This window comes from Sceloporus occidentalis, unplaced genomic scaffold, assembly GCF_023333645.1.
Source record: "Sceloporus occidentalis isolate IW3139 unplaced genomic scaffold, rSceOcc1.0.p SCAF_8, whole genome shotgun sequence".
Taxonomy (NCBI): domain Eukaryota; kingdom Metazoa; phylum Chordata; class Lepidosauria; order Squamata; family Phrynosomatidae; genus Sceloporus; species Sceloporus occidentalis.
In genome coordinates this window covers 17,536,965-17,552,423 of record NW_028316988.1, presented here as the reverse complement: position 1 = coordinate 17,552,423, position 15,459 = coordinate 17,536,965, and the positions used below count along the sequence as shown (strand labels likewise).

The 15,459-nt window shown below is 42.4% G+C and overlaps 1 protein-coding gene across 3 annotated transcripts in view; it reads right to left on the bottom strand.

The window, feature by feature from the left end:
* Nucleotides 1-15,459, bottom strand: part of LOC149308066 (target of rapamycin complex 2 subunit MAPKAP1) — a 138,367-nt gene that overhangs the window by 64,855 nt on the left and 58,053 nt on the right. For all 3 annotated transcript variants that reach the window (XM_089535010.1, XM_089535012.1, XM_089535011.1), the window contains exons 6-7: nt 8,437-8,609; nt 5,081-5,257 (exon numbers count right to left, since the gene is read on the bottom strand). In XM_089535010.1, the coding sequence (XP_089391136.1) occupies nt 5,081-5,257; nt 8,437-8,609 (350 nt within the window). The remainder of the gene's footprint in view (nt 1-5,080; nt 5,258-8,436; nt 8,610-15,459) is intronic.

The window sequence follows — 15,459 nt, the reverse complement described above, 5'->3', positions numbered from 1 at the left end:
AACCGGGGTCTGAGCTTGGGGGAGGCATGAAGACGGCTTGGAGAGCACTCCATCAGTGCCTCCCGTGTCTGCACTGGTTTCCTGAGGCTTCGGGGGCAAAAATTCACCGTCTGCACTTTTAAAAAATCTTATACGGCAAGGCATGGTTTGGGTCTTCTATAAAAGATCGAGATTGGCCTCTTTCCTATCCTCCCTTCGCAATCTCTACAGTTGGATCTCTCTTTCTCTATATTTTTCCGTCTCTTTTTGACTTGTTATGCCCCATCTGTTCTTAACCTTTTCTTTTTTCCCCCTCCATGGAAAGTTGGATGTCTTTATCTCCCTTCAAAACTTTCTGCTGTTGTAAGAAACTGCTTCACAAAACATCAGGCCCATTTGCACTACAGAATTAGAGTGCTACAATTCAATTTAGATCTAGCTATTGAGTAGTACAGAAATGCAGTAAGTAAGTACGCAAGGAGATTGCTACTTGTGGCTTTTATATTGTGATTAGACCCAGAAAAAACTGTTTTGGTGATATTTATTGAATGACGTCAGCCCCGATCCATAGATGCTATGTCCCCCAAACATGGCTAGGATGTCCCTTTTCATTGATGGGGGAACCCATCAATGAATTTGCATTCCTAGGTGCGAATTGTTGCTTCTGGACAGTTGTGTTATTGATAGTCATGCAGTGTCAGTGTCCCTCCTCCTCTCCCACTGTCTTCCTTCCCCATCACTATTCCATAGGGCAGGTTGGTGAGGTCAAGGGGAAGGCAGAGTGTGCGATTGCAAAGAAGTGCAGTGACGGCAATAATACAAACAGGTATAATTCCATTTAATTGACAAGAGCGACTCCGGCGAGAACAGAGCTTGTGCAGTAAAGCCCTAAGTAAGTAAGTATATAAATAAATATAATAGTGTGAAGCTTCATTTCCTTATGTAAGTCCTGGATGGGATGTCAAGCAGCTTAGTGTGAGTTACGAGTAAGAGGGAAGTAAGACGGAAAATATTTCTGCATTCCAGAGCAAACATGACCGAAGGGGTGGGGATATCACTGCACCCTTTCAAAAATAGGATCTGTTTTTTAAAAAGAAAAATAATAATAATAATTGGACCAGGAGAAGAAACCTCCCTAAAGCTGGCTTCCCCCTAACCCTCTTCCTTCCCAATCATTTTACGAAAACATACCTGGGTGACAAGGTTAAATCAAGCAAAGGAAAATCCCTGGCACTTATCATCCGCCGGCATTACTGATAAATTGCGCAGCAGAGGAATAAAGGATTACCTTCTGTATTTTTTCATTACACTTTTCTTTTGTTACAGAATACATAAATCCATTGTGGCACAATGTAATATGTATCATCGCACTACACCTGTGGACGCTTCATAGCGGCTGCCATGTCTGTGCAGTCAGGAATGATGAGTGAACCCCCCGTGAATGTTAATGATAGTGATCATTCTGAGGTAACTTGGCTTTCCATCTTCCTTTACAGCCTCGACGCCAGAGCCAGGGTGGCAAGGTTCAGGAGAGGGAAAATGAAGGGAAAAGACGACGATGAAGAAGAAAAACCAAACAAGAGAGAGAGGGGAGGAGAACGCCAATCGCTTGGGGGAAAATGTGTGTCGCTTCACCCTTGGACGAGACTTGGGCAAATCCATTAAGGCCCGGAGGGAAAAGAATAGGGGAAAAAAAGAGAAAGCGAGGCTGAGAGAAGAGGCTGATCTTCCGTCTCTAAAGCAGCATGCAAAAGTTTCCAATGGGTGTATCCACACTGTAGAAATAAAGCAGTTTGACACCACTTTAACTGCCATGACTCTAGAGGTCCTGAGTTTGGTGAGACACCAGAGCTCTCTGATAGACTCAAGCTGAATCCATTGCTCCATGGTCTAGTCTCTGAAGCAGCAGAAAACAAGCTTGCTCCATCCTCAATATGACATCCTTTTAAATATTTAAACAGGGCTATCATATCTTAACATTCTCTTCTCCAGGCTAAACATACACAGCTCCCTAAGTTGTTCCTCATAGGGTATGGTTTCTAGACCTTTCACCATTTTGGTTGCCCTCCTCTGGTTGCCACTCCAGCTTGTCAATATCCACCTGAAATGATGGTGCCCCGAACTGGACACAGTACTCCAGGTGAGATCCGACCAAAGCAGAATATAGTGGTACGTAGCCAAAGGGCTATGGCAGATCTCAAAGAAGAAGACGGCATTTATATATGCTATCGTACTGATGGTAGCCTGTTTAACGTAAGCCACCTGAGGGCCCGCACTAAGACTCTAAACTATCTAGTCCGTGAGCTGCTTTTTGCTGACGATGCTGCCCTCGTTGCCCATACGGAAGCAGCTCTGCAACGCCTAACATCTTGTTTTGCAACAGCTGCAGAGCTCTTTGGGCTGGAACTCAGTCTGAAGAAAACAGAAATTCTCTACCAGCCAGCACCACAGGAAGAACACTACCATCCCCACATCACTGTAGGCACATCTGTGCTTAAGTCCGTCCAGCAGTTCACCTACCTGGGAAGCATCATCTCCTCAGACGCCAAGATTGATAAAGAGATTGATCACAGACTGGCAAAGGCATATAGTGCATTCGGAAGGCTTTGCAAAAGAGTCTGGAGTAACAAACACTTGAGGCGAAGCACAAAAATCAGTGTGTATAGAGCCATTGTACTGTCTATTCTTCTTTATGGGTCTGAAACATGGGTCACCTGTCGCCAACACCTACGACTCCTTGAACGCTTTCATCAGCGCTGTTTATGCACAATTCTAAATATACACTGGACTGACTATGTGACAAATATTGCTGTCCTTGAGCAAGCACGGATCATCAGCATTGAGGCCATGCTATTGAGGACGCAGCTGTGCTGGGCAGGACACGTTTCTAGGATGGAGGACCATCACCTCCCCAAAATAGTATTCTATGGTGAACTCGCCACGGGTCAGCATAAGAGGGGCGCCCCAAAGAAGAGATACAAGGACTCCCTGAAACAACATCTCAGGCTTGGCCAAATTGATCACCAAAAATGGTCTGCCCTGGCCTCGCATTGGGAGGCATGGAGATGCACTATCCACGATGCTGCAGCTTTTTTCGAAAACTCACACCGAACGAGTCTCGAAGAGAAATGACAACGCAGAAAGAACCACAACCCGGAAACATCACCCAAGGAGACTTTCCGCTGTGCTTTTTGCAACTGGACCCGTTTGTCCTGTATTGGCCTTTTTAGTCACCAACGCGCTTGTACAAAGCGCGGGATGAGTCCTTCCTGAATCTTCGTTCATGAAGCAAAGCCAGAGAGAGAGAGACACTCCCTGGAGAGAAGCACAGCAGTCCCTTTAAATGGCGCCTCCCAGGACTCCATTTACCAGTTATGTTTATGTGAGAGCAAATGCTCAGCAAGACTCAGCTTGGAAAATCCTGCTCGGCAATGAAAGCAGATTGCTGGGGGAATGCGAGCGCTTGACATTGGATGAGAGTAACTCCTTTTTGTCCTGCCGATGGTTTTCCAAAAGCCATCAGTTTGCTAGACTAATGGCCATGTTCAAAGCCAGGATGGCTGCCCTCCGTCTTCTCCTTGTGTAACTTTGCCAGAGTCCTTGGAACTTGCCAAATTCGGTCATGCCTGCTTAGCTTGCTCGACTGATTGTGCCAGAAAAGAAAATAAGACACAGATGTATTTGAGCGCTTTGAGATGCCAGTAAGAGAGACAGCTAATGGCTTCATTTCGACCCTCCCCTACCAGCTGGGCACAGGTGGGGGGGATAATGAGGTGCCTCTCCCTAATCAAACTCAATTATTTACTACTCTCCATAACCACAAAGACATTCAAGTCTCAGCTTGGAATATTAAACGTTCTGTGGGCTACTTCCAACCTCTGCCACCGGGTATTGATAAACAAACTTGGGCAGCAGAGGAGAGTTTGCCTTGGCAGGACTTGGAACAGTGCAAAGTTCTGCAAACCGTTTCCGTCAAAACGTGCCATACTGAAACAGGACCCCCAAACTCGCCTACACGACTGTTGGCTTAGCCAACTGGGTCATGTCTGAGCGTAGATTCAATACAACCTGTAGATGCGAACTCCTGATATGCAGCAGGGATCAGGTACCTGCAGCCCTCTGACTAAATCTGCCCATTCAGAATTAGTGAGCCAGTTAATAACAGGGAAGCTTCAAAAAGTAATGAAAGTTTGTGGTCCATTCCAGCTCTAAGATTCTATAACTGTATGTTGCTGTTTCTTCTTTCACTTTTTCTAAAATGATCAATTCATTTATATCGGTGCTGGCCATGTGCCATAATAAATCCATTCATTCAATTCATTTATATCACAAGCTATTTATTTATCGGGAGAAGTTGTAATAGGATTGTGATACAAATTAACTTTTTTTTTAAATTGCAGAAGAAACAGAAGCAGAAAGATGTGTGGGGAAATGGTTTTCCTCCATAAACTACTGGAAAACAAAGCACCCCCCTGTATTTAATGTGCAATATATTGTGTTTTGCATCCAACTGTTTATCAGAATCGCACTATCACAGAACTGGAAAGGGTTTCATGAACCATCAAAGCCAACCCACTGTTCAAAGCCGAATCTCCAGCTAAAGCATCCCCACAGGGAGCCATCCAGCTTCTTTCTGAAGACATCTGGAGAAAGAGACCCTGTCAGGTAGTTGATTCCATTGCCCAACAAATATTACCATCAAGAAGTTCCTTCTATTGTTCAATAGAAAGCTGCCTTCTTGTAACCTAAAACCATCAGACCTGGTCCTACTTTCTGGGGTAGCACAGAACAATCCTGTCCTGTTCTCTGTGTGATAGCCCTTTTGGTTTTGAAAGAGTGAAAATCATGTCACTCCTCAGTCTCCTCTTCACCAAGCTGAACATGCTCAGTTTCTTCAATTGCTTGTCATATTTTCCCCAAATAACTAGATGTTGGCATTTTAAAATATATATTTCTGACGCATATACCCTTGAACTCCTTGGGCAAAAGGTAATTTACATGGAACATTAAGATATGGCAAAGAGCACCTTTGCAGCCAAGAAAGACTTTTGCCAAGAGGTAACACTGAAAGGGAACTATAAAAGGCCAGCATGGGACTCACATTCGGACAAAGAGCGACTGCTTGGCTGCCAAGCCAGGAGACGAGTACTTCTCAACCAGCGCCAGCGTACTGAAGCCAAACTTGTGAATAGGCTCGTTGCAGTCCAACGGGGGGAAATCCGTGTCAACCTCGCCATCATCCTCAGCAATGTGGAGACAGTAAGCGCTGACATTGTCACTGCAGTGCAGGAAAAAAGAAAGTGCATGTGTTAGACCCGCAAGACTCAACAGAGGAGTTTATTTGCACTTAAAAATGAAGAATGATACTTCACATTGGTACATTTCTTGCAACTGCATTTGTTGAGGCTGTGAGAATATGAGAGTCAAAAAGGGGGTTGGTATAGACTGAAAGACACCATGCTTGCTAATGATTTAGCTGGCTTGAGCAAGGAAGTCCCCTGATCCATTCAAAGTAATTCACATGCATAAGCTAGCTGCAATCCTTAGACAAAACCTATAAGTCAAGTGAGAATTCATATCCTAGAAGTTCCTTTTTTAGACTCCTACTCAGATTTTACACCTGGCCAAGAGGGTTTTAGGTAATTCGTACAAAGAGATACACAAGTGTCACAATTATTTCATACTTCAAACAATTAAAAATGAACCCAAACGCCATACAAAAGGTCGACTGCTGATATCCTAGATTGGTTGCTTAGTTGTTGCTGTTTGCCTTCAAGTTGCTTTTGACTCATGGCAACCCTATCATGTGGTTTTCTGGAGCTGAGAGTATGTGACTCACCCAAAGTCACCCAGAAGGTTTCCATGATTGAGTAGGAATAGAGCCCTGGTCTCCAGATTGTAGTCCAGTGCTCCAACCACTACACCACGCTGACAAATACGTAACTAAGAAATGTGTCCATGGGCAAGTCACAGTCTCTCAGCCTTAGAGGAAGACAAACTTCCTTTGATCAAACCTTCCTAAGAAAACCCTAGTATAGGATTGTTGTAAATTCGGAGTCGACTCGAAGACAAGAATAAAATTTTAAACAAACTCTATTCTGATCATTTCACTTATTCTCCATGGCCACCCGGATGCTATTCTGTTTCCTTCTGATGTGACATGACAAGCTGCCTAAACCACTGAGCAGCAGCAGGTTTCTAAACTTGGCAGTCCAAATTTGGAAGTTTTAATTGCCTGACTGATGCTTAAATTAATTAATAGGAAAGCACATGCTAATTGTTTAATTGGTTGCTTGATCTATATAGATCATTTTTTGGGGGGGGGGGGGGAATTAAATGAGTTGATTTACCAAGTTTATTGATTGGATGCGACAGTGAATTATTTCGCCGACTATCTGATTTGTAATTTCCCCAATTAATTCGCATACCTTGGGTTGCAACTCAGCTCACCAAGAGTGCTTACTCCAGGTGATCCATCCATAGACTGTCACAGCTAAGGTATTTATTATACCAAACAGGTAATAATGACACATTAAAGTTACTGTAACCTGTAGGATTGTTAAACGGATGGTTAACAAGGAAGGAATCCCATTCTGTCTGTCATTGCAAATAACTTGGTTTTCTGCAAGGGTGCTGGAAGAATTTGTTATGACTTCTCCTTAGTGTTTATAGAGGGGATGCAAGAACTTGTCTTAACATGCAGGAGAAAGCAGTACACAAAACTGTACTAGGCTAATAAAGTTTAAGCAACCACAGAATCCTTGAATTATTCTCAAAGACAACCTTTGCCATAGAATTTCAGGACTGTAAAGTGGGTTTGTCAGCAGGGTCACTCCTGGCTAGTAATTGGAGGGGAGACTGCCAACCAATACTATATTTCAGAGGAAAGAACTGGCAAAATCACATCTGAATAATCCTTGCCTAAGAAAACTCTATGAAATTCATGGGGTCACCATAAATTGATAGGTGACTTGAAGGCACATATACATAGCCTACATCCTAATTAAAACAGAGTGAGAAAACATGTATTTTTCCAGATATTGTTAGACTGTGACTCTCATATTCCTCTTAACATTGGTTTTGCTGACTAGGGTTAACGGAAGATGCAACCCAGCAACGTTTGGAGAGCTGCACAGCTTCTACTGCTGGGATGACCCATCTTTTTTGGGTGAGGCCAGCAAATCTTAGTTCAAGACAGACTGCGTGGCTCTGCTCTCCCCAATGAAGTCACCTGCGATACATTTTCTCTGTTTTATTGAATGAGACTGCCCAATGGTGCTAAGTTGAGAATAAAACCTAGAGGCATGTAACAAAGGATCTAAGGATGAAGCAAAGGAAAATGTTGTCAAAGAGCTTACAAAATCCCAGCATGCGTACCTCTTTGTGCTCACCCTAAAGCCCGGATAGATGAGGAGGGAACTACAGTAAATGGTGGCTATGTGATATTTGAGGGAGCTGACCAGGCACAGGCCTGAAAGGATGTAAAGGCAAGAGTTAAGATACAATATTAACTCTTACCAAAGAAAGGAATAATCCTCTTCTCTGAGTAGAGTGGTAAAAGGAAAGAGCTTAGTCTATCCTGGAGAATCTAAAAGAACCACCAACCCCCTACTCTTTCAGCACTCCTTTGAGGGGAAGCACCAAAGACCTGCCACCGCCACCATTTTCCAACCCAGGAATTCAAAAAGTCCAGAACTGGTGCCATGGTGGAGAGAGTAGAGGGTCTGCTCTTCTTTTAGGTTCTCCCAGGATGGATTAAGTCTTACCTTTTGCCACTCTACTCAGAGAAGGGGATGGTTCCTTTTTTAAAAATAAGATTTAAGGTATAGTACATACATTGGCCTACGGATAAATCGACCCAGGTTTTTTGGGTCAAATGACTAAAATTTCTAGACTTATGCATGAGTATGTATAGTATACTGTCAAAACGATCTGCACCTCCTCCTAGGTTACATGTGATACTTTAATTTGGAGTGGAGAGCGAGAAGAAAACATATCCAGTTGCATCACAAGTTTGGTAAACACTACTTTCTTTGAGCCATGGCCATTAAAGAGTAGTTTGAAAGCCTGTTGGACATAAAAATGTTAGCCATATCAGTGACACCAAAGCTGGCGTGATTTATCTTTTAAAAAACAAACAAACAAGACACCTGAAAAAGGGAGAGCATCTCGAAATGATGATTCATTTCTTCGACACTGGCTTCATATGCTTGTCATTACACAGAACCCGGTAATTTAATTGAAAGAGAAATAGATATAGATGTATGCATAGCTCAGAAGGGAATATTGATAAATGCGGAGGTGTTTTGGAAAGATTTATCTGTTAAAAAAATATATTGATGTGGAAATCCATTTCATTATGCAAAAATGGCTGCAGAGGAAAGGAAGAAGCGGGAGGAAAAAAGGAGGGAAGAGCAAAGATGGATAGGGAAGTAAAGAAAGAAAGAAAGGGCCTACTTGAGCTTGGGTTCCCGCCCTTCGCTTGTGTACTGCCAGCAGATGAGCCCGATCAAGTCATGCACCTTGGCGTTGGCGATGGTCACTACAGTCATAGGCTGCAACTTGTCCTGGTTTGCATGGAGCGGGAGGTAGACGTCAATTATTTTGGTTGCCGTTGTGCCAATGTGGCCCTGTTGGAAAAAGAGGATGCATGCTCTATTGAGTGTTGCATGTTTTGGCAAAGGATGACAAGACAAAACGCAAAGAGATCTTGTTGCACCTTCAAGACTAACTGTGTAGAAGAATTTGTAGCAGAAGCTTTCATAGACATGGTCTACCTCCTGAGATGCTGATGAAGTAGACCAAGTCTACGAAAGCTTATGCTACAACTTTGTTTACAGGGTTAGTCTCAAAGGTGCCACAAGATTCCAGACTAACACGGCTATGTCCCTGAATTTCAAGATGAAAGAAAGCTGAATTGTAGTCCAAGGTGGAAGTGAGAGATACTCAAAACAATAGGACTGTCAGCAAGGTTTTTGTCTGTACATCGCCAGGGTGCACGGACACACAATTCTATCACACAGATCTCACAACCTGAGTTCTGCTTGCCTGTATAAATTTCATAATTTCCTTTTTATTGCACATCTTATTCCACTTCTAACAGTTGTGGGAAAAAAGAAGAACAGCCTTCCTCACGCATGCCCAACCACTGAGATTATTAATCAGTATCCCTCTGGACCAAAGCTTCACCAGGTGTTGGCTACATCAGTGCTTCTCGGGCTATCTGATGTGGGGGACCAGCAATTATTTCTCCCTAGTATGCCAGGGATTGGCACTGTATTTGTGACCACTGGGTACAATTGCTCCATTCTTTCCCCCAAAACTGCCAGGGATGGGTAGCCAATGGCTCAGGGACTGGCACTGGTCCAGGGACCAACACTGGGCTACACGGTTTCAAGTGTAATTTTGCAAACATTAATAAACAAACGAACAAGGGACTTACTTTAAAACGACAATTAAAAAGAGCTATGGTTTTAGGAAACTGAATAAATCCTGCATCCAATGCCATATTTTGTGCTCTCAAAAATATGAGCATATATTGAGCACTGGTTATAATGTTCAATGTGCGATTGGTGGCCTTTCAGTAGTGCCACTCTAACTTTGGAGTATCTGCTCAAGGAGGCTTCTCGCAAAGATGTTTCATCAGTGCTTTCTTTGGCTCCAAGCCTTTCCCACTATATGTTTGTTTTTATTAGAATTGCTGTCATCATCATCATCATCATCATCATCATCATCATCATCATCATCATCATCATTGTGGTTGTTGTTGCTGTTATTATTTTGATGATGTGTTATGTTGTATTTTATCCTAAAAGCCACCTCCAGAGGTCTTTTTAACACGTAACCTGAAAATACTTGAAATGTTCCTTTCTTTGTTTGTTTCATATCCTACCCTTTCTCTGGGAACTAAGAGCCAAGGCAGCTCACAACCTCAATAAAAAGCAAGTTCAAATGAAAGCACAGTAAGTTATATCATTAAAACAGAATTAAGCCAGTGATAATATTAAAAACACAACTGATTAAAACCAGTTTAAAAGCACACCAATAAAAATAAATTGCCAAGCTCCGACATTACAGTCTACACAGTTTTGCAACTTTATGAATCTGTACATTGCAGAAGCACTACGAAACCCTGTTTGTGAACTGTGAAGACACACATCCAGGCACTGCTAAGACTAGTGCTCCAGTGTGCATCAGACACTTCTGATGTGTAACAGGTATGTCTGATGAGGACTGGATGCTTCTGTTGTGTTCCAGCACTTCTTAGACAATTGTCCAAATGCACATTGTGGAGTATCAATGCAAATTATAATCGAGTATATATGACAAGTCCTGATATAAAACTAAACTTTAGAAGGATAGCATCAACCAGCTAGATGCCATTCATATGCCCTGGAAACCCACTTGGATAGTAAGCTCTTTGCCTGTTGCCAGGAGGACAACAAGGAAAAAGGCAACATCGGCTGAATCTACCCTACAAAAATAATGGCTATGTTAATTGCCAGGGCTCAATGCTAGGGAATTGTGAGATCTGTAGTTCTATGAGATGTTTAGCCTTCTCTGTCAGTGGGTTCTGGTTCCACAACGTACAAATCCCAGAATCCCATAGCGTTGCACCATGGCAGTTGAAGTGGTGTCAAACGGCATTATTTCTGCAGTGCAGATGCAGCCACTGTCTCTCTAGGAAAGCTTGAGTAGAATGATCAAATATGAAAGTGGGGCATGAGGGAACAATGGAAGCAGATATTTATTTCAGACTAGGAATGTCATCTGTCTCCAATTCAACCCAGAAAAGCAAGGCAGGGGGAACAACTCTGTACTCTGGATATCAATTTTTTGCAAACATAACTCTCGGGAGCCAACCAAGAAGGATTTAAATGCACACAACTGTGTTTTATAGCAGTATTTTATTTTTTTTAAAAAAAAGGCCTGTTCAGCACTAGGGAGATTAAGGCTTAATTAAACAGTTAGGAGTGTAGCTAACATAAAAATGCACCCAGTTTGCACTCGGAGAGAAATGCTTAATCTAGTCGATAGGAGGTTATTTTTAAGCTATTAAAATTTTTAAATCCCAAAGAGATGTTAACCTTTGGAGATCCACTCCTGTGGCTGCCTGGTCCCACCACTAAACCCCCTGAGACTGGCTCCTAGACCAAAGCTGCATTCACACTGCAGAAATAATCCAGTCTAACACCACTTTTAACTACTGTGGCTCAATGCTTCTGGGAACTGTAGTTTGTTGTGGCACCAGAGCTCTCCGACAGAGAAGCCGAAATGCCTCACCAAACTACAGTTCATAGAATTCCACAGCACTGAGTCAAGGCAGTTAAAGTGGTATAAAACTGGGTTATTTCCACCATGTGGATGCAGCCTAAGAATGTGTTAGGCTTGCTGAACTGAACCAATGGGCCAAATTTGGGCTGTACGTCTCTTGCTTTTTAGAACCACCACCCAAGTCTATATTACCCATACATGTGGCTCCTGACATACATTTAAAGCAGTGGTTCCCAAACTATGGTCCTCCAGGTGTTTTCAACTTCAACCTCCAAAGGTTTCAGCCAACTTGACCAACGGTCATGAATTCTGGGAGCTGAAATCCAAAATATGTAGAGGACCAAAGTTTGGAAACTACTGATTTAACGTGCGTAAAAATGGAGAGGATTTGCCTCCAAGCTTAAAATGCAAGTTATATTTTTCTTCCATTATATTTCTTATTAAACAGCATTCAAACAAAAACACATACTTTTCCCATATCTAAAACACACAATGAAAGACAAATATAACCAACAACAAACAAAACTAACAAGAAGAAAAACACAAACCATATACAAACTAAACAAGGAAACGGGGAAATAAAGGCTGCCAGCATACCTGATTATGGCTCTTTTACATTACTTATCTAACTCCCTAGAATTGTTGTGTGCCTTCAAGTCATCTCCAACTTATGGTGATCCTAAAGCAAACCTATTAGAGGGTTTTCTATGCAAGATTGGTTCATAGGGGGCTTGCCATGGGCTTTTTCTGAGGCTGAGACAGTGTGACTTCCCTAAGGTCACCAAGTAGGTTTTCAAGGCTGAGTGCGAATTCAAACCCTGGTCTCTGGAGTTGCAGTCCAATGCTCAAACCACTACAACACATTGGCTCTCACACCATTCTGGCTCTATCATACTATTAATAAAAATTCTTACTAAGAACTAAAGAGGAATATAACTGATAGATTGATTTTATTTACTGGATTTATATCCCGCCTTCCTCCCCAAAATGGGTCAAAATCCTCTATATGTCAATCTGCTAAAAACCTTAAACCGAGCTTACAATGTTAAGCTCTGACAACTTGGAAATGCAAGAGGATAGGGATGTGATGGGGAACTAAGAAGTTGCGTGAATTAACTTTATATCATCAGTGAATCTCTCCTTCTTTCTTGCTACACACCCCTCCTCGTCAATCCCGGGAACCCATCCCCTGCTCTGCTCAGGATGCCAAGGGAATAGCGTAACCAGGAACAACGGATTTACGATTCTTATTTATATCATTCTAATGCTGGGAGGCTCAAGTGAAAATTGGGCCTTTGCTGCTTTATCATCATTAATCTTTTCTCTGGAAAGATGACGAGGATGGAGAAGGGCGGGGGGCTGCTGAATTGCTGATGTGCAAAAACCGAAGGGATCAGCGGCGCTAAATGTTCACATTTGCCCTTCTGCAAAAAGTTCTTGCTGGGCATGGAATGGAAGCAGGTCACATTGGACCCCAGGTACTGTCAGGGTTAGTCTTCAGTCAGACACACTCAGATTATAGGGATTGAAACTGCCCTGTGCTCCTTGAATCCCAGCATCCTGCAAGCAAGGAGCACAAGGGATGGGGAGAAATTTTTTTATCTAAGTGAACACCTCTCTAGGAATATCTAGCTTCTCCAGAAGAACCCTATGATCTATTTTTAGCAGACATTCACCACAGAATTGCACTGGAGGACCTAAAATGCCTAGAGAAGTGTTCTGTCTAGGAATCTCTAGGTCTTCCAGCATGACTATGGTCAATCTCTGGCAGAATTTGACCACAGAGTCGTGCTGCAACACCTAGAGAATTCTAGAGAGCATATTAATCAAATCTGTGAATAATCAAATCCGCAAAAGTCAAAGCTGCAAATGTGGAGGGCTGACTGGACTATCAATTTAACCTCTGTAGCCATGATGTCTATCTATACAGAACTGCCATGTCCAGAGGCACCAAGATCCCAGGGATAGAAAAGAGGGATACAGCAAGTAAGCATGCCTCCCATAAGCAAAATAAGCAAAACACATCTTGCTTTGTGTTATCAAATGCATGAAACGATGCAGGGGATAGATGGCACAGTATGAGCAATATATAGATGCCACACAACTCCCAGTGAGAAAAGCTTTTCAGTTGTTGGTAAGCACACAGACAAAAATCTTCAAGTTTCACTGTGATTATTTTGAGCCCTTAAATAACTGGACAGCTTATCGCCCTGCTATCCAAATCCACAAAGGCCAGTAGTAAAGTCTGGGGAAAGGATATAGTCTCTGTTGTTTCCATTGCCTCAAGTAGCATTAGGCTGTTCATTTCAGTTTCAGAATTACAAAACCCTGGCTTCCACAATAATGAGAGCATCCAGGAAACAATTTAGGCACTGGATCTGGTCCATTGCCATTTCACAGAGCAGTTTCAGGGATGGCTATTCAATCATTTTATAGGACAAAATCAATATGTGTTAAATATAAAACCAGGGTTTCTTTTCTTTTTTTCCTCTCTTAAACCCTATAAAGAAGAGTTACCATTTTAAGACTTCAGCCATGCAATAAAAAGGAGTCCTTTGGAGATTTAATACCAGCTTCTAATGAAAATCCACTGGAGAATATATTCATTCTCCATTCTGCTTTCCATTACACATACAACCTGGTGCATCTCACCAAGACAAAGGGAGTAGAAATCACGTTCATTCCAGGTGGAAAACTCTTACTTATTTTGCTCAGGAACTCTCATCCTAAGAAGGATGTTGAAAGGGGATGCAAGAGAGGTCTTAAATGCATGCAGACTGTGGGATTTTCTATCAAGACAGGTTAAGCTGCCTCCCTTCCTGCTACTCCTACCAGAAGGAAAAGCCATTAGAAATTATTCCACATTCCTAAGACTGGAATGCAGCAAATCTCTTGTCTCCTGTACAAGCCCCCAAGTCCCTCATGTAAGAACTTAGGAGTTGTTGTTGTTGTTGTTGTGTGGCTCCAAGTTGCTTTCTACTTACGGCAACCAAAAGGCAACCCTATCAGAAGGTTTTCTCGGCAAGATTTGTTCCAGAAGGGGTTTGCCAGATCTCAGGGTCTGGCTTTGAGTTTCCACTTTTGATTGGTCATCTTCAGGCAGAAAACAAGGGTGCAAATGCCCCAGTTTTTTGGGGGTCAGTTCTGGGCAAGAGGACAGGACTATGAGAATCTCCAGCTCAACTAGTAAATCATGTGCTTGCTACAGTTCCAAGGCTTAGTTGATTTTGTGTTCTCTTCCAACTCTATGTGTCTACAATTTGTTGCTGCAGCTTGCAAAAACTCTCTGGGGGTGGTCTATGGATTTACTTGGTGTGCTTCTTCCTTCTCTACCAATCTCTGTAGCAGCAGGACTCACCTTCCACTCCGCTTTGCATCCACCTTCTGGCTAGAAGCAAGTAGGCTAGATTAAATGGTCTTTGTATTAAGTTAGTGAGAAGGAATTATTGCCCTCGTTTTACCTTGATGTGGGAATTGTCTCTTTAGCTATGATTTCCCTCTAACTTTCCAAAGTCTGGGGTGGGTGCATGTGTGTTTGAATGGCAAGCTTTGTGCAAGTGTGGTTGATAAGTAACACATAAGGCTTAATAAAATTATAAAGAACCAACTCCAGGTATCAGATTGTCACAGGTCAGAAATATCAGGGCCTGTGACAATCCTATTTGTCATTGCCTTCCTCTAAGGCTGAGAGAGTATGTGACTATCCCAAGATCTCTAGGTGAGTTGCCACAGCTAAGAAGGGATTCAAACCCTGGTCTTCTGGAGTCCAACACTCAACGCACTGCACCACACTGGCTCTCATACAGAGACCCTGCTTTAAATGTCATCCCAGTTGTTACCTCTCACGTCCAAAACCCAACACCAACTCAACCACATTTAGAGAGTTCTTCTAATGTTAATTCAAGCTGCAAACACACACAGGCACACACACAGAGTCACGCACATTTTCTGGAGAGGGGAAAAATATGATCAATTGGTTAGTAATACTAATTTACTGTAGCTCCCTGTACAATAGAGTTCAGTGACTAAATGTTATATCACTTTAAGATGAGATGGCCTAATGATATATAATGCAAAATATTTTACTGAATCGTTATTTAGTGAGTCATAAAACCCTCTTAAAAATTAATCTTGCACACACATCCAGCTTATCCAAAGTTAGCATTTAATTAGATGGCCTCGGCGCAAATGAGCATACTACTTTAT